General features: G+C 34.6%; 1 protein-coding gene across 1 annotated transcript in view; it reads right to left on the bottom strand.

The window, feature by feature from the left end:
• IQCM (IQ motif containing M) overlaps positions 1-19,689 on the bottom strand; it is a 412,672-nt gene that overhangs the window by 347,350 nt on the left and 45,633 nt on the right. The window contains 1 exon segment of the mRNA XM_044224898.1: positions 10,020-10,110. Coding sequence (XP_044080833.1) covers positions 10,020-10,110 — 91 coding nt within the window.

Here is a 19,689-nt window from a genome sequence, read left to right as displayed (position 1 = left end):
GGATAGGACTTGGGAAGGGCACCTAAGTAGATGTTAATTGCTATCAATATTATAAAAAAATAAAAGAGGGCAATCCATAAACAAGTGATGAAAATGCATCATGACAATTCTGGATTCCTGAGGACTAATAAATACATATGTGTTTGTGTGTGTGTGTGTGTGTGTGTGCGTGTGTGTGTGTATATATATATATGATTGATAGGAAAAGGAAGATAAGTGTTACCAATGTTTTGTTGTCTGTTTTAACCAAGAAAGTTCTAAGCTACCAAGAATAGATATGATTCCTAAAAACAAACTACTCTAAATACTATTAAATAATTATGGAATCAGACTTTCTTATATTTCCTGGTTTTAGTATTTTTATGCTTTTCTGCCATTCAGCCAGGTTTTTAACCTTATCTTTTAATATTTAACTAGCATTTTTAAGTGTTCTGTACCCAGAAGTCTTTCTCTGCATAGTTGTTCACCATGTTCTCAGAAACACAAACACACACAGATTACTTCCCACATGCCAAGAATGATTCTGGATTCAAAAGATTTAGTAGTGAATAATTAGTCAAAACTATCTGCCTTCATGGAGCTTACGTTCTAGCAAGAGTAGGCAGACAAAATCAGGTAAGTAAAAGAAGCAACATGTCAGGAGACCTCCAGTGTTAGAGATCAAAGTAAGGCAGGAGAGGTAAACCGGGCTGGCAGGTGTGGCTCCTGCTATGAGTTGGCAGAGGATGGTCTCACTGATAAGAAGGCATTTGGACAAAAACTCAAAAGTGGTCAAGGAGTGATGCTTGCGACATCAAAGGGAAGGAGCTTTCTAGACAAAGAGAACAACACCTACAAAGTTCCTGCACTGGACACATTAGATTTGAGGTGCCTACTTAAAAAATCAAATAGAAATGCTGATTAAGCATTGAATGTGAGCTGGAGGTCAGGAGAACAACCAGGCTGAAGATATGTTTGGAGTCATTCACCATATAAATGATACTTAAAGCCAAATACTGGATGAAATTACCAAGGGAATGAGTATATCTGGGGAAGAAATTCAAAAATTTTCACCCAGGCCTCTATGAGCTCTGAGGGCCCTGAGACTCTTAGTGGGAGCTAAAAATATTGTTGGAGTTTAAAAGATGATCTGGTTGGATGGTAGTGATCTTCAAAGTCAGGTTTTGGAAATGTTTCAAAGGTATAACTACTAGAGAATATATATAATATGATGGAAGGCAAAATCATTGAATGAAAGGAGCTGAAGGAATGGAGAAGCCAACGAATCAGAAAGCTTATTTACTTGGACACCAAAATCACAGTTCTTATAAAACTAGCACTAGAGAAAGTCACAAGGATCCAGGGGCTAAATTCTTTAAGAAATGAGAGAATGGATACAAATCAATAGACTACTATAAGAGGAAGAGATAATGGATGTTATCCTTTGGTGACATAGGATTCAAAGCTGGGTATGTTAGAGAAGAGAAAGGGAGAACGGTCTGGAAACAGTGTGAGGAATAAGGAGGTCACTTCCCCATCTCCAGGCCCATATGGGTGAGGCATGGGAGAGGAGCTCATCACCACTTGAGAGAGCAGCAGAGGAAGAAAATGTCCTCAGGGCTAGAGACTGATCACAGATTTCTCTAAGACCGAGAGGTGAAGTAAACACTTAGCAGAGGGTAAAGATTTAGGAGTTTTGCTGGTTACTGGCTATGAGTTCAGGGAGAAGAGTAAACAAGTTTCAAGAGCAAAAAGGGTAAGGGATAAGATCACCAAAAAAGGCATACAAAGTTAGAAAGAGAATTCCTTGGTCAATGATTTTGGAGAGAGATTATAGTGTCTGAGAAGAAGCCATAGAGGAAAAGGAAATTTTCTAACTTTTCATTCCTCTCATTGAAGGCAATTCCATTCTTTCCTCAAAGATTACATATGATGAAATTAAAACCCAGAGAATAGAAGGGATTCACACCAAGTCACAAAACCGAGTTGGATCTCATGTAGACCAAGGTGGGCTTTTTGGACACATTTCCATTTTTCCCAGAACTTTATATTGAAAAATCCTATTAAAGAGTTCCTACCATGCGCCTATTCCCATCATAAAAATGGAGAAACTGCTTTGAAACTACTGGTGTCCAAAGGAGTATCTGAGGAATAGCAGTTTCAGTGTGACTTATCAAATTTATTGAAATAGCAGAGTAAACAGGCAGATACAAGGTCTAGAACAGGATGCCAACAATGACAATGACAAAAATAGTTGAATCCAGGAAATGCCACAATAAACCTCACTTCCTGAGTTCTGCGCCATGATAGTGTAAGTTAGTGAGGTAAAGAGGTGTGTCTTGTGCTTCCAGTAATACATCCTTTAGGATAGGGTCAAAGCAAGGTCACCGAACAGCACGTTCAAGTCTATAATGTTTTATTATTTACATCTAAGGAATTGTAGCTAATAGTGAAAGCTCAATTTTATTAAGCACCAGGATGTATGTTACACACTTTACAAGTATAATCTAAAACCTTTGAGGTTGGTACTGTGATTATTCCTCCATTTAATCAATAAGGAAACTGAGTCCTGGAGTGATTAGGTAACTTGGATGAGGTTTTCCAGGTAGAAACTGGCAGAGCCAGAATTCTAACCTCATTAGGGTGACTAGAGTAACTTCAGTGTCTGCACTACTGTACTTATGTAGGAGATCCCTTATCTTCACTTTCACCCTCTGTGGTTTCAGTTATCTATAGTTAACCAAGATCTGGAAGCAGATAATCCTCCTTCCAGAAGCCTAACGCTATAACATGATGCCTAACATCATTTACCTCACTTCCTTGCATTAGAAGGCATATTATCTCTCCCATTATCAGAAGAGAAAGATGAAAAGAGTACAATAAGATATTTTGAGACAGAGAGACCACAGTCACGTAATTTGTATTACAGTATAGTGTTATAATTGTTCTGTTATCATTAGTTATTAATCTCTTATTGTGCCCAGTGTATAAATGAAACTTTACCATAGGTATATATGTATACGAAAACACATAATATATATAGGGTTTGGTACTGTCTACAGTTTTAAGCATCCACTGGGGGTCTTGCAACATCTTAACCTACAGATAAAGGGGGACTATTATACCACTTTATTTTTTTTTATTTTTTATATATATATTTTTTTATTATACCACTTTAAAAGTCAAGGCTTCAAGTAGTATATTTATATGTAACATAATTATTATATATCATATATAATAATATAAATAGGTCAAATGAATAGAAATCATGACTTTGTCTTAACTCCCATGTTCTAATTTCCTTTCCTTTTTCCTTTAATAAAAATTATTTATTTATTCTAAGAAAAGAATTTGGCAATTTTAATTTAAGAGCCCAGTAAATTACCAAACACCCCTGAGAAAACCACAAGAGCTGCATTCTCTCACAATTTAAGCTATATTCTCTTATTAAATAGACCTCAGTGACTGTTTCAGACATTCAGTGAAGTTGTAGCTTACTAAACAGTGTAACAATGGTGTGGAGAAAAAGCTCTGTGAGGTAAATGTGTAGACATAAGCTGTAAAATGAACTAAAATATTAATATGAATTCTAAAAAGTATTCATGAAGTATTCATTATTTTTCGCCCAAGACACAAAGCCAAGACCACACCTAGCTTATTCAAAAAGAAAATCAACATTTTTCATATTTTTCTACGTTTTTCAATTTACATAAAGTAAGTCGCTGGCCACAAGGCTTCAAATATTTCTGGTCTCATTTAAAAAAATGTTGCTATTATAAAAGAGTGGTTTGGCTGAAAACAAAGCAAAAGAAAGCAATACTTCATATACAACAAAGCAATGATGAAATTCCCATTCTTACTTGATTAAAAGTACATTCCACTTTAAGTAAAAAAGGAACAGTTACCCTATAGCATTTGGAAATAATATTTTTATTGAAATTTTTTACTTGCAGCATGTTCAACCTTCCAACTCCCCATGAAGTTATTTGAGTATTGAAAGACTTATATCATAAAACTAATAATCTGTCCAACAATTTGGTTTTAAAGCATATAAGCTAAATGCAGAACATTTTACTTATTTTTATGGTATCTCTGCAATCTATGCATAATCTGTGTAAACTAGAATTATAAAAAAAATTGTCCGTTGGCATTCTTTTGCCTGTTTATATTCAATGTTATTTTTGTATTTTACTTACCCAAATCAGTTTTCTTTTAGCAGTTATCTTTTTTTTTACTATGTACAAACAGATACACAGATACATAGAAATATATTCCATTTGGGTGACTACTTTTAATTTGTCCTCATCCATTCATTCATTCAACAAATGCTTATTAATGCCTAATATGTGCTTTGTCACTGTAGTAAGTACAAGGAGTTTTTAGCTTCTATGAAGCTATGGTTCCATTAGTAAATATTTCAGATATTTCAAGAGAATATTTTTGCATGGACAGAACCTTTAGCAAACCCCAGAACACATCCTTTAGGTGACTGCCCCATTCTGCTGGCCTTCCACACACAATTTCACAATAATCTGCAGCTAGTAACTGAGATGCTCTCAACAAATATTTTAGAAAGATTTTGTCTTTTCTTTAGCATTAAACAAACACTGGCCAAGCCCCTGTATGGTAAGCTCCATGTATATGGAAAAAGAATTAAATTTCTACATTCAGAGTAAAGTCATGAAATTTACTGGACCCTTCAATGAGCTAATAAGAGGCAGCTCTGTGAGGGTGCTTCTAAATAAACGTGATTTATCTGAGTTCGATGGTATTTGAAAAGAGAGACTTTTTATCAATGCTTAGTATGATTCTGAATAAACTCTAAATGTCACAGAACTTTCACTTATGAGGTCATTAAGGGCTACAAACCTCAGCTCTTGGGGTTATCAGATTTCAAGATCATTATCTATTAAAACTATTTCACCCATTGTATCCTATGCTTTATGAAGAATTTTTGGGAGCATTTACTTTTTCATATATATATTTGATTCTAGACTCAATTGAGACTCACCATTGTTTGTACTACCTGGGGCCTCAAACTATCTGATCAAGCCTTAAAAGAATGTAAGCCATGAATCAATTCAATATTCAAAAATTTTAAACATTTTCGTGTGTTCAAGATTCTGACATTATATTCACAATATTAAAAGTTTTGGTGAATATTGCTTGGATTAATGAAAATGTGTTATTTGAGCCTCCATCTGATGCTTGAATTCCTTTTATAATAGCCCAGAGAAACACTGGTAAAATTGTAGTTGGATAAAGGGAATTTTATGCGAGTGCCTTAAGAACTTGAGGAGTTTATTCTGCAAATTTTCAAATTTTTTTTTTTCAAATCAAAGTCCCACTCTACAAGAAGAGTTTTCTCTTAATGACAGCCTGAAGCTCAAGAACATGAGAAACAAGTTAAAAAGAGGAAAACTACAAAACAGTTTCTTTGAATCAATAGCCCCTAGGCCTACGAGTAACTCACCAAATTCCAAAGAGTTTCTCAATCACACTTAAGGGACTTTAAAGAATTATCTATATTTTCTTTTGAAGAATTATGAATGTTTTAAACAACAATAAATCAAATATAGAAAGACTTTTAAAATTATAAGATTTTATCCTTATAATTTCCTAAAACCTTTAATAGTCACACACATTAAAAAATCCAACCTCTCAAGTTCAAATAAAAGAGCTGAAAATTAGTTATTAGTAGTTGTTTCTGAAATCTCTTTATCTTTTGACACAATACTGAAAGGAAATACTAGCTGTTTGACACTGCATTTTAAATGAATGCAAAAATAATGAAAATCACCGTGTTGCTATTAACACTTATGCAATGAGACTCACCATATTCTTTCAGAAGCCCCATGGAAGAGGAGGTCATGAATTGTAAGGGCAAGCCAATGTTGATGATGTGGGTGGCAAATGGTGAGACCAACAATCTGTTTCCAAAATATAAAGTTAGAGCTTTGAGTGATTTATAGTCCCTAAAAGAGCAGTAAGCCCTCTACAAACATTATTGAAAATATACATTTATATATCATTATAATACATGATAAATACATAATATTTATTAAATGAAGACAAAATAATACCAAGTTTTACTGGCTCTGAGCATGGATAACAAATAGAAACATTTGCTTTCTAAATGAAAACAAAATCAGAAAAATGAACAAGCATCATATCTACTTCTTCTTTGTTTTACAAGATTTTAAGTAACATGTTTTCCTATCATGACTTGGCGAGCTTCAGCCAAATCAGCTGAATCAAAAACTATGCACCACATAGAAATTTTAGAAAATGTACATAAGAAAAAGGAAGAAAATAAGAATTATCCCTAATTCACCACCTTAATATTTTGGTCATAACTGTAAACCCTTAAATGCTTCCTAGGAGCTAGGTACTATTCTAAGCCCTGTCTATGTCTTATTACCTTTAATTCTCACAACAAGACTCTGGATTTTACTATGATTACACTCATTTTATAAATGAAGACACTAAGCAAAGGTTATGTAGTATATAGTTCAAATTATACCAGCGAGAAAGGGGTGGAGGCAGGATTTGAATATAGGCAGTAGGCCCTCAAGAACTGAACTAAACTTATTACTATTTTATACTAACTCCATTTGTCATAATTAACATGTGTAATATATTTCATACCTTCTCTATATTTATGTGCACATAAATGTACATGAATTTTTTAGCTTATTTTTTGCAGTTAATATCATAAATATCTTTATTTGTAAATGTACAAAGAAGTACATTGTCATTTTGACCCATAACAAAGCATTCCACTGTATAGATTTAACATACTGACGGTTTATTTACCAGTCTTCTTTTGCTGGATGTCTGGGTTACTTCACTTTTTTGGTATTTATAAACAAGGATGAAAATCTATGAATATTCATGTCTGTGAACCTGTCCAATTCTTTCTTATTATAAATGCCTAAAATGGAATTGCTAATTCAAATGTTATATAAATGTTATAGAAATATTTAGGATTTTAAGACATTTTGCCCATCAAAAAACTAGAGTCTATGAGGGAAAAGTCTGTGGTTGTTCTGTTTGGAGTTTTACACTGGCATAGAGTAGACACTCTATAAATAGTAAATAATGACTGATTTATAGGATCCATTAGGCTAGCTGTTACTCATGTTGTCACACCCATGCAGTTGGCTGAAGAACTGAGATATGGCTAGTATGACAAAATCATATTGTCAAGGGAAAATATGAAAGGCTTGAGTATCCAGTCAGCTTTGCAAAACTCCATTTCAAATTCTAGAATTTATTTGTATGTCACCAAGAATGGGGCCATGATACACTGATCAATCACAGTTTTCTTTGCTCTCTTCCATCTTGCCCATGGTTAAATATTTAAGTCCCCAAATTAGGACTATTAATTGCATTGTTCAATGATTCCTATTAATTAAAGATTTTAACAGAACTAGACCACAGTTCATCCACTTAAGCAAAATATTTTACAAACATTCAGGCATTCAGGTAGAATGGCAGGGTCATTTTAACATAAATGTGAAATGCAATGAGAGATTCTATCAGTATTTTATAATCTCCTCATTTTATTATTAAATTGATCAGAATAGCCTAAATATAAATAGTCATGTAACACATAAGAAACTCCCAATGATCACAAAACTAGGGGAAGAAGTCCAGGCTCATTTGCTTGGATTACAGAACGCATTTACAGAACTGCACTTGTCATGGCTTCAAATGCACCAAATATTACATACTAAAATAAATAGCTCCAATAAATAGGTGCATAGTAAATTAACTTCCTTGATGGAAAATTAACATTCAGAATGTGCTCACATTTATCATTATTGTCATAAAAAAGTATGTTAATGTATGGGAATCTTTGAAGTTAGAATTCAAAGGTACATTGAAGAACTTCACGTCTTTAAACTTAAATCTGGAAATATAAAACTAGTTGATTTTGTTTTCCCTCCACAAATCAAACATAGAGAATCCTGCGGAAAGGAAATCAAACAGTTATTAAGATTATATTTCTTCATGTATTATCTGAAGAAATTTCTTCCGTTGAGCTAATATTTTTTATGGTCTACCTAAAAATATTATATGTCACCTTAGATATTAGAATTTTCCCAAGCATCTTCAGGAGAATTGTGAGTAGTTTATACACAGCTTCCCTTACAGGGGTCTATTTGCATTGAACAGAAATCTTGCAAAAGTCTCACAAAGAGTTGAGCAATTCATGCTAATTAGTGCTAAGGACTGTCTCTGCGTTGTCAACAATCCCCTACCGGATTTCTGACTGATTCTGCTTTCCTTTCTGTTGCTTATATCCTCATTGCTAAGTTTCCTTTATCATTAGTATGTGGTGAACTAGACTGCAATAAAAATTTCACTCTAATGACATCTTATTGGCCTAGCTAACCAAAGGTTTTCTAACACCCTGAGTCGCCCCGTCCCAGAACACTGATTTGTCTTCCCTTCTGTATTCCCACCCCACTTCCAACACTAATGAAATGAAGCTAATCGCTAAGGTAGGAAACAAGTTACTGCCATAAGCTAGCTATAAATAAAGACAAAGCAACCCTGGTGGATTGAAGTTCAGGCTTTATGTGCCCCAGGCTGTCACTGGAAGTACATGTACTTGCTCTTAATTTCGAAGGGTGTTGCTCTTCCTCATTAAGGAGGACATGTTTTCATTAAAAATGGGATGTTAGGGTGTCAAGCGACCTTTATCTTCCACCAGTTGCAGAAGAAACCATTCTTCGAGAAATACTCAACTCTCCTGAGAAAGACATACGGAAAGATATTCTACCTGATCGGATTTATTATTGAGGAGTGCGCCACATGTCCTTAAGTCATTATTATTCTTTCTTGAATTTTTGGCCCCATCTCAATACACTGAAAACGGTAGGTTTTCAGATTAGTTCAGTTAACGTTTCCAGCTACTAATGGCTTACTTGAAATTCTAAACTACTTGGTTAAATTGGTCTGTTAACTGTTCTTTTAGCAGTTAACCACTCTGCTAGACAAACCTGAGTCTTGGCTTAAGTAAAGGCTAAAAGTAAATTTTTAAAAATGAGTAAATTCCCAATACAAGCATTTCTTTTCTATGCAATTAATATCTTCCCCTACCAAACCCTCAGTCTTAGAACTGTACATATATTCCATTCTCCCAAATTTGAATATCATATTATATTTAAGCCACGGAAGTGGTTACTTGTGAGCATGAATCATTTACTGTTAAGCACAGTTTGCCAGATAAATGTTGGAAAGTCCATGTTACTCTTAAGAGCCAAGGCAATAATTTCTCAATTTTTTATTATTTACAACTGCGCCAATTACCCCAAATTTCTGACAAGGTTACCTTGTGAAGTAATGTAAAACAACCCACTGAAAAATACATTTTAACAAAGCAGTATTTACTTTCTACATGTATAGTGTTCCTACAAAATGTGTTCAAGGGCCTTTAAAGGTTCTGTAGCTCTAGGGTTAACAGTTATGTACACAACTATAAAGTTATCTTGAAGATGATGTCATTTAGTGGAATAATTCAGAAAAGTAACTGCCCCATCTCCACACACCTTTGGAAAGCAGAAGCAATGCTCAAAATGCCTGTCCTGAAACTCTGCTCTATAGGATCAGCCTCACCTTCTGTTGGAAAAAGACTAACTTTAAATTATTAAATTACAAAAGAAAAATTATAACTTAAATCTACTCCATAGTTGCTGCAGATGAGTTATTAAAATTCTAAACTTATGTACTATTATCATAAAATATGGCATTTTTCTCAAGAAAGCCACAAATTGGATTTGAGCTTATGCACTGTAAAACCCAGATGGTCTGCTTAACTACTCAGACATTCCCCCAGTTCAAAAGTTAATTGAACTGAAAACTAAAATTTTGATAATTGATATGCTTTGAGGGACTCAAGCAGAAGGATAAATTAGCCTCATGCATGGAGTGTTAACAGACTTGAGAAACCATGACAATTGGTCAGGAAACATTGGCACAGAAGAATAAAACTATACATTTTCTATAGGATATAGCCAATTACACATTACCTGGACTTCCCATGGTGCTGATGCTTTTCTTTCTCCATTTTTTTACCCACTGATTCAATATTTGTCACTATTTTACCCAGTTTAACTTGTTCTGGAATTTAAAAAAAAAAAAGTTTTAATTGTATACCATTTGTTTTCAAGTTCTAAGTGCATTTTTTGAATTAAATTGCAAATCACAGATTTTTTAATAACAAGAGAAACAACATTTTTCAAACAAATTACTAACACAAAGATACTCTAAAAACACATCTGAGTGTGTTTTCTCACCCCATGCTCCTCAGATGTTTTGCAATTACTAAAATTTAGCACTGAAGGTATAGAGTAAATGAACTGCATATATCAGAAAGGAGATAGCTCTCTAAGAAATGTCTGCAATAGCATAGCACATACCGATGAATACCAACAGTCTCATTTATATACATCAGCATTATTATCATCATAAGGCTTAGCTTTTATAGGAGAGTCTGCTATTTTAAAATAATTTAGCAATCATTAGTTAATGCAAATAGGAACACTCATCAACCTGTTGAGGAAGACTGAAGTCCAGAAAAGGCAAACTTCTGCTTAAAAAAAAAAAAAAAAGTAGTTCTTAGAGTCTAAAGAGAAATTTACATAAATATATTTAAGTACCTATTACCTTCTATTTTGCACAGATAATAGGACTAACAGAGTTTAAAACATCAGAACAAAATATTAAGTTGATATCTATGAAGCACTTTCTCGCTACCAACTCAGGTATGTTAAAGATATATCCATGACACAGGGAACTTATGAAATGAAACCCTCTGCTTTGGAAATATTTGCAAACTGCTTGGTGTGTTAATGCTAACAAACAGAAGAGCACAGTTGACCACATTATGTCAATTTAGATTTAAAATATATAACACAGAATATAAAAATTTTGGAGAAAAGGAAAACAGAATGTTAAAATGTATGGACTATTTATAATATACCAGGAGGGTTGTTTAGCATTCCCTGCAAATCATCTCACACTACAGCCTCACAACTAGTTTTGCCATTTGCGTTTGTTTGTTTTCGGTGAAGCATAGTGATTACTTTTTTACACGGGAGGAAAGTAGCCTACCCAAACTCTGGTAAGTTAAAAGGTGCTGAGCCAGAGCTCCAACCTGTATCCCTAGGAGTGAAAAGTTCCTCCATCACTATTGCCCAACAGCTTAGGAGGCTCAGGTGCCTAATCACAGAAAGAGGGTCATTTTTGACTTGCTTATTACTTTGGAGGATGACTAGGGAACTCTCAAAAGACACACTTTATATAAAAACATGTGGCAGACTGAGAAACATACTAAGATGAAGAAGTAGAGAAGGAATTTATAAGTTTGAATCTTGAAAATATTTGTCATATACTGAGTGCTAATTGCTATACCTGGGTTACCAGATTTTATTCTTGCAAGTACACCATAAATTAGGTTCTGTTATTCTCCCCATTTTACAGATGAGAAGACTGAAGCAGAGAAGCAGAGATTAACTTCCCCAAGGTTACATAGCTAGCAAGAGGTAGAATCAATATGCAAACCCAGGCGGGCAGTATTTGGAGCTGCATTGTTAATCACCGTGATACTCAATATGCATTTTATTTTATTTAATTCAGGAATATCTACTTAGTGAAAACTGTGCTAACTCCTAGAGAGGGGAGATGTAGGATATACCAATTAATAAGAATTGACTACCATTCTCAATGGACAGGATGACTAACAGCAAAAATCACTGCAGAAAAGCAAAGGAGAAAAAGGGTTAAGAAGGAAAGGTCATGAGATGTGTGATCCGGAGATCTGAGGAGTGAATTTTACAGTGATGCTAAAGAATGTTTTTGTTACTATAATAATTAATAAAGCAAAAGATATGGCATTTTTGTTGTTTTTTAAAGATTATTATTATTGTTTTTAGTAATCTCTACACACAATATGGGACTTGAACTCACAACCCTGATCAAGTGTTGTATGCTCTACCAACCCAGCCACATATGTATCCCTATATGCCTATTTTGAAAAAAATCTGTTAAAAACTCTAGCCATAATCCATTTAAATGTTAAACTAAAAGCCTCCTATGGTAACATTTAACTAAATCATGTTAGGACTGCATCCAAAGTTAAAAAAAAAAAAAAAAGGATAGTTGTATCCCTTAAAGAAAAGGGAGATTTCTAGAAAGGCACTTAAAGCATATAAAGAATTCAACACTACTTCTAATTAGTTTACTAAACCTTTGGATGGGGAACCAGACTATTGTGTGACTTTGGGCAAATTATATCATCTCAGAGTTCGTAACTATTCCCTTTACATAAAATCTAGTCTCTAAACCAATTACACCAAACTCTAGAAATCAGTTCTGGAATCTAAATTATAAATCACCTCTAATTAGAATAATGGGTAAATAAGAGACAAACAGGAGACTGGGAAAAGAAAATGCAGATAAAATAATAAATGTGGGTTTGTTTGTTTTATACACTTTACATACATTAATTTATTTAATCTTCTCAATAAAACCATAAGGTAGGCACTACCATTATTTTCATTTTAAAGAGGAATCCGAGGTACAGATAGGTCAAGTAATTCATCTAAGCTTACCTGGTTGGTAAGCGACAGAGTTTTGTAACCAGGTAATCTGTCCTCAGAGTCCACACAATTAACTCCTTCACTACATTGTCCTCCCTGGACAAGCTTAGCAAAATTAAGCAAAATCAATATGGGGCTTTTGTAATGAAATCCAACATACAGAGCATAAGGCATTATTAACTGTCAACCAAAGGATTCTGGTCCTTTACACTATTTACCACAGTTCGTTCACTCAGCTTTCAGCTGGAATTGACCATTCCTTCAACTGGAATCAATCATTCAACTCCCTTCACTTCTGACTCTTTGACCTGTCTCCTTTGTGGACTCATTTTGTTTTGACTACCTCCAGCTACTGTGTATGCACCATGGCTCTTCCCTTGGCTGTCTTCTGACCATTTACTTGAATGATCTGGTCCATGCCCATGGTTAAATTTATCATCTAAATGTAGATGCCTCAAATATCTATGTATCTTGCCCAGACCACTCTCAAATGCCAAATTTGAATAACAAATAATCTTTATACACATGTCCCAAAGACATCCCAATTAACATTTCTCTCTCACAATTAATGACACTACCGTCCATCCATCTACCTGGAAGTTACTTAAACTCATTCCCCCCTCAACCTTCATACAATCAGTCATTAAATCCCTTCCTTCTCTTCCCACACACTGCCTCAAAGAGACCTTTATCATCTGTCCTCTGAACACTAATAGCCTCTTCCCTTGAATTCTTGCCTCCATACATGATACCCTCCAATCCGTCCTCCTTACTTTCCATAAGTAATTTTTGATTTTCAAATTATGGGACTTTAAATTATCATTGTCATTTTTTAAATTTAATTTCACTGCAATCAGAGAATATGATGTATAAATTTCAAATTCTTTGAAGTTTACTGATAGTGTGTAGCCAATTTTCATTATGCTCCATATCTGTCTGAAAATGTATATTCTCTCATTGTTGTTCTATATTGATTTAATAAATTACACTTCTTAATGTAGTTGTTTACATAAAATTTTATAAACTTACTAATATGTATATGCACACACATATATGTCTGTACATGTATATATGTATATATGTAATTTATTTTTTTTGCTTTACCATTAGAAAGTAAGCTACAAACAGTATGATTTTTCACGTTTAAATATTTCATCACATAGCTCCCAAGAACAAATATATCTCCTATACATTCTCTATACTGTATGTATAAATACACTCTGAATTTCTAAAATTACTACAAAATGTAATATATCTAATTAAAATGCTACATTAATTAAATGTTCAAATAACATTTTCATATATTGAATTAAATAAAATATAGTATTGAAATTAATCTCATCTGTTTCTCTTCTTTTTTAATGTGGCCACCAGAAAACTTTAAATTACACCTATGGTTTGCATTGTCTTTCAACAGGACAGCACTGACTAGAACATTCCTCCTACCCTTTTTCATCTTTTTTGACATTCTTTTTTTTTTTTTTTTTAAGATTTTATTTATTTATTTGACAGATAGATCACAAGTAGGCAGAGAGGCAGGCAGAGAGAGGAAGGGAAGCAGGCTCCCTGCTGAGCAGAGAACCCGATGCGGAGCTCGATCCCAGAACCCTGGGACCATGACCTGAGCCGAAAGCAGAGGCTTTAACCCACTGAGCCACCCAAGTGCCCCCTTTTTTGACATTCTTGAAGGCAATCTGAATTCTTCCCATTATTTATGACTGAATTAAAATTAAATATTTTTGACAGGAATAGTACAGAAGTGGTCCTACTACATCACATCAAAAGGTGTTACTAGGGGCACCTGGGTGGCTCAGATGGTTTAGCATCTGCCCTTGGCTCAGGACAATCTTCAGGTCCTGGGACTGAGCTCCACATGCCGCTCCCAGCTCAGTGGGGAGTCTGCATCTCCCTCTCCCTCTGCCACTCCTGCTACTGTGCTCTCTCCCTCTCTCTCTCAAATGAATAAATAAAAAGTCTTTAAAATTTTTTAAAGGTGTTACTAAATTTAATCATTTGATTAAGGTGGCCACTGTCAAATATTTCCATTATAAATGCACATCTTCCTCTTTGTAATCACTAAATAATTTCTGGCTGATACTTTGGCTATTCCCCAACCATCTTTCATAAAAATATGTTTCAGCACCCATTAATAACTCTTGCCTAAGTCAGTTATTACAGTGGTAATTGCAAAATAATGTGTGCTTTTTTTAATAATTCTGTGTTTTCTTCTCTATTTATAAACTAGCATTAATCTGTAAAGGAGAGATTTTCTTCTTTGTCTTTCTCTTTCTTTTTGGGACACATTAATTCTATTTTTATTCAGTGTGTTATAACCTACTCCCATCATCATTCTTTTTGATGCTCATAATGTCAAAATCAGCTAGTCAGTTCCTGTACAATTTGACATATCCCCATTAGCCTTTGAACATTCCTTCCTTTCTGCCACAGTAAGAGTTCTAGGCTCACTTTGTCCTTCCCCTTTCCCGGACCTGGAATCATGCCTCCAAGGAACAGTGGTCATGATCTCTTCGATAATTTCTATTCTCCCCCCTCTCTAGTGTTTCTTTATTAGAAAACTCTAATTAGGGCACGTGGGTGGCTCAGTGGGTTAAGCCGCTGCCTTCAGCTCAGGTCATGATCTCAGGGTCCTGGGATTGAGTCCCGCATCGGGCTCTCTGCTCAGCAGGGAGCCTGCTTCCCCCTCTCTCTCTCTCTCTCTGGCTTCCTCTCTGCCTACTTGTGATCTCTCTCTGTCAAAAAAATAAATAATATCTTAAAAAAAAAAAATGCTGATTAGATTTGTATTAAGGTCTCAATATATACTCTAGCTCTTAATCTTTCATAGTGTCCATCTCTTTGTTCTTCCTTTTGTAAATTTCTTTCTTAGGGTACCCTTTCTAGTTTACTAATTCTATCTTTAGCTCTATTAAATCTATATTTAAAAACATACTAAACTTATTTAAGTTAGTATATATTTATTTCTAGAAGTTAACTGCTTTATCAAATCTTCTTGAACATTTTTATTGTCTCTAGTTCATTCATATTTTTATACTTTATAAACATATTAAGCCTACTTATTTTTTATTCTATTCTATCAGACAATTTTATTATCTATGGTCTTTTTAAATCCACCTGCATTTTGAGAGAACTGGAGGGCTAAGTTTATCACTCAGAGTGACTATTTCTTCAAGCATTTAAAATTTTTTGGAATTGTAAACTCATACTCTGTAGGAATGGGAATTATTTGCAACCGGGGATTAAGATCCATTCCTCAAGAAATGATTTGTTTTTCCTCCAGGCTGCTGAGAGAAACTTCAATTCATAATAATGTTAAACTAATCTCTCACTTAGGGATTTCTGAAATACTGGTAATATGGATTTTGATTCAGTCCCAGGTGAGCTTATTTGTGGTTACAAATCATAAGGGGAAATTTCTTGATTTTTCCCTCCCTCAGAGCCAAGGCTGAAATTGTCCTCTTTCTCTGTCATTTCCTTCTTACAAAGCAAGGCTTTTTATTTTCCTGGTTTAGTCTTTCATTAACAGCATCACCTTTTGAGGAGTCTCAGATTTGGGGAAGTCTCTGACCTGACTTCCCATCTTGCAAGTGCTATAGTTATTTTCTGTGTGCCTTCCTTGCCCATGCAAGGTCCAATGGTAGCCAAGAGCCACCAGAAACATGCAGAAACTACCAGGAACAGAAGCTGGACTCTGTCCTAAGTTTAGATTTTTTGTTCTGTGTGTGTGTGTTTTTTTTTTTTCCCCATTTTGGATTCTCAAGTGTTTGATTTTAAAAATGTGTCTAATGAAGGAATGCCTGATATACTTTCCTCCATTTTGATAGCCATTCATATTTCAAGACTCAGCTACTCTGTCTATCTTAACATTGAAACAATTTGCAACACTCATTGTTTACTTGGCCCACCCTCTCATTATTAGTCTGTAAACTTTCTTAATGATGTGAACTGAATTTATCCCCTTAAATCCTTGGCACTTCATTTCAATATTGAACATGTTCATCAAACATTTGTTATATGAATCAATAAATAAAATATTGAACATCTTATTCAATTACATAAAATTTAATATTGCTAATTTCTGTTTGTCAACATAAAGGATTAATTTCTTTCAATTTTTTTCTCAGATATGGTAGACACTATGTACGTTCTCCTTCAACTGATCCTCATTTCTCCCCTAAATTTCATAAAGAATCCCTATTTCTCCCTCTTCCACAAAAATGAACAAGCAAGCCCAGAAGCTCTAATTCAGGTGGCTAAAAGCAGCCAATCTTAAATACATAAGATAGATCAATGGAAGTTACCAGGAGCTAGGTTTTTTTGTTTTGTTTTGTTTTGTTTTTAGAATTTAGAACTTTAATAATTCAGAAACTGGATACTGTACAAGGGAATGTATTCCCCTGGTGTTTCCTGGTAGAGACTGGACAGGAACTTCCAAGAAAACCTTAAGAAATTTTATATCATGAAAATAATTGGGCTAGAAGAATTTTAAGGTATCTTCAACACAGAGACTTAATAACACTAAGAAAGTGCTTCACACGGGTTATTTCCAGATCCTATTCATTCAAAAAATGAGATTTTGGATTTTGTAAATTGAGTAATTATAAAATATTTTTCTCAACTTTCTCTTTTTTAAGATCCACTATTTAAATTATATTCAATTTCATATGAACTATAATAAAACTTAAAACTTAATGTTGCAAATTTATAGACAGATTCATTAGTCAAGAATGACAGATTGCAATTTACTGACATTTCACATTCTAGTGTGTGGGCTGGGTGGATGTCATATGATTTTCTACTGTTGGAATTTCTAGCACATGTGTGTTATATAGAATGCCAATTCCTCCCTAGATTGTGAACTCTTTCGTGGTCTCTTGAGGACAGGGGTTGTGTTTTTATACAACATCCACTTATTCAATCATTAATTCAACAAATATTTACCAAATGCCTCTAACATGACAGGCAATCAGCTAGGCACCAGGGATGCAAGACATAATGTGAGGATTATGAAGGCTATGTCCTAGGGAATTCAATTAACTGAGTAATTAATTATACAAATAATTGAGTAATCCCAAATGCAGTGTTATAAAAACTTATTTCCATTATCTCATACATTTAAGACAAGGAATTATGAGGCTATTGGTGGACAGTTAAAAGGAAAGATGGAAGTAGAAGCAAGATTTCACTGATTTGAAATAAAGTTATTAGAGATAATAAATGTAGATTCTCCCTTTGAAAAATGCAGTTTGAGAGGGAGGAGAGGGGTGAAATGACCACCATCACAGAGACATAAGTTTGAGAAAGAATGTTTTGGTGTCAATATATTTTTAAGATGGAGAGATTCTAGGATGCTTATATATTATTGGAAAGGACAAGGCAGAGACATAAAATGAAGAAATAATATGTAAGAGATGAGATAAGTTCCTGGCAGGAAGGGAAGGGATGAGATAGAATTTAGCCATAATCTAGAGAAAATAGGTATTTTCTTCTAAATGAAGGTGGATAAGATTTTAGGTTGTTATGAATAAGTTTTTAGAGGGTTCACCATAAAGACATTTATTCTCTACATGAAGTAGAAGGCAAGGTCATTTACTGGGAGAGGGGTATAGAAGTTTAGTATAAAAGTAAAGAAGGAATCTTCAGGAGAATGGCAACAATTTGAAATAAACAGCAAGTGGGATGGGTAAACAAACTGACCAAGGTCAAATAAAAGGCTTTAACTTTGATTACTTCTCATGCAGTCATCATCACAGCTATCACTTAAAAACAAAACAAAACCTTCTCCTTGTTTTATAGGAAAATGTTAAAACTGACTATCTATACATACGGTTTACACGTCCTCACTCCACTTACCCTCTGGTCCATTCCCAATATGGTTTGTATGGCCACCATATCAAGGACACAATGACTTCTGTGCTATCATGCCCACTGGATAAATCTGTCTGATTTTTACTGGGCCTTCAGCAGTACACAATGGCAGTGGTGACTCTCCTATGAAGATTACGTGATGCTTTCTTCTGGTTTTGCTCCTACAGAAACTAGGCTGCTCATGTTCAATCTCCTTTGCTGACTCCATCCCTTTTATCAAACCTCTAGAGAATGGAGTGCCTTGGGCCTCTATCATAAGCTCTTTTATGTCAATATCACTTGTCCCTTAGGAGACTTCATCCAGCTCCTTGGCCGAATTACGTCCACACACCAATGACCAAAACATTATTATCTATACCACACCCTTCCTCAAAACTTCACTCATGTAGATATCTTACATGTAAACCTGCATTAAGTATCTCAAATATTTTTAACAGAGCTTTTGATTTTCTCCCCCAAACTGTTCTTCCTTTTATTTCCCATGTCTGTAAATGATATTGTCTTACAAATCAGAAACCCATTCAAATCAGAAACTCATTACATATCACTAAGATGTATCCTCAATTTGCCCATTTCTCTCCAATTCCATTAATACCACAACAATTGTCACTTTAATGCTGCATTAAAAACCAAACCAAAAATCAGTGGACTACAAGTGTAGAGTTCTCTGGCTCACAGTACCTCGACTTGGCCAGAGCAGCTCTGAGTCAGCTGGCTTAGAATGGCCAGGCTGGAGGCTGCATCTACCTGGGGCACAGTCTTTTCATGCAGACTGAGTATAAGAGACAAGTTAAACCACTAATGTATTTAAAGGTATTGCTTGCATCATGACTTCTTACCTTCTGTTGGCTAAAGCAAGCAGAGAGCCAGTCTCACAATCAGTGGGTCAGGGAAGCAGCCTCCAATCCAAGGTGGAAGAGGAAGAGAATGCATATGTGTTAAATAATAACCCTATCTAAGCCAACATTATCTTTTGCCTGGACTGAAAAATAGTAGTTAATCTATCTCCCTCTAGCCTTTATTACTTCATTTTACACATAGAGGTCAACATATCTTGTTAAAATGTAAATCTGATCATAACACTTGCCTTAAAATCAAAAATCACTTTCAACCACTCTTAAACCAAAAAGCAGTTCTTCGCCATGACCTATGGACTGTACATCATCCAATTCCTCATAATCTCTCTCACATGCTTTCACATCACTATTCTTAT

The sequence above is a fragment of the Neovison vison genome, chromosome 11 (assembly GCF_020171115.1).
Source record: "Neovison vison isolate M4711 chromosome 11, ASM_NN_V1, whole genome shotgun sequence".
In the NCBI taxonomy this organism is placed as follows: Eukaryota; Metazoa; Chordata; class Mammalia; order Carnivora; family Mustelidae; genus Neogale; species Neogale vison.
The sequence above is the reverse complement of the archived record's forward strand: the minus strand, read 5'-3'. Positions and strand labels throughout refer to the sequence as shown.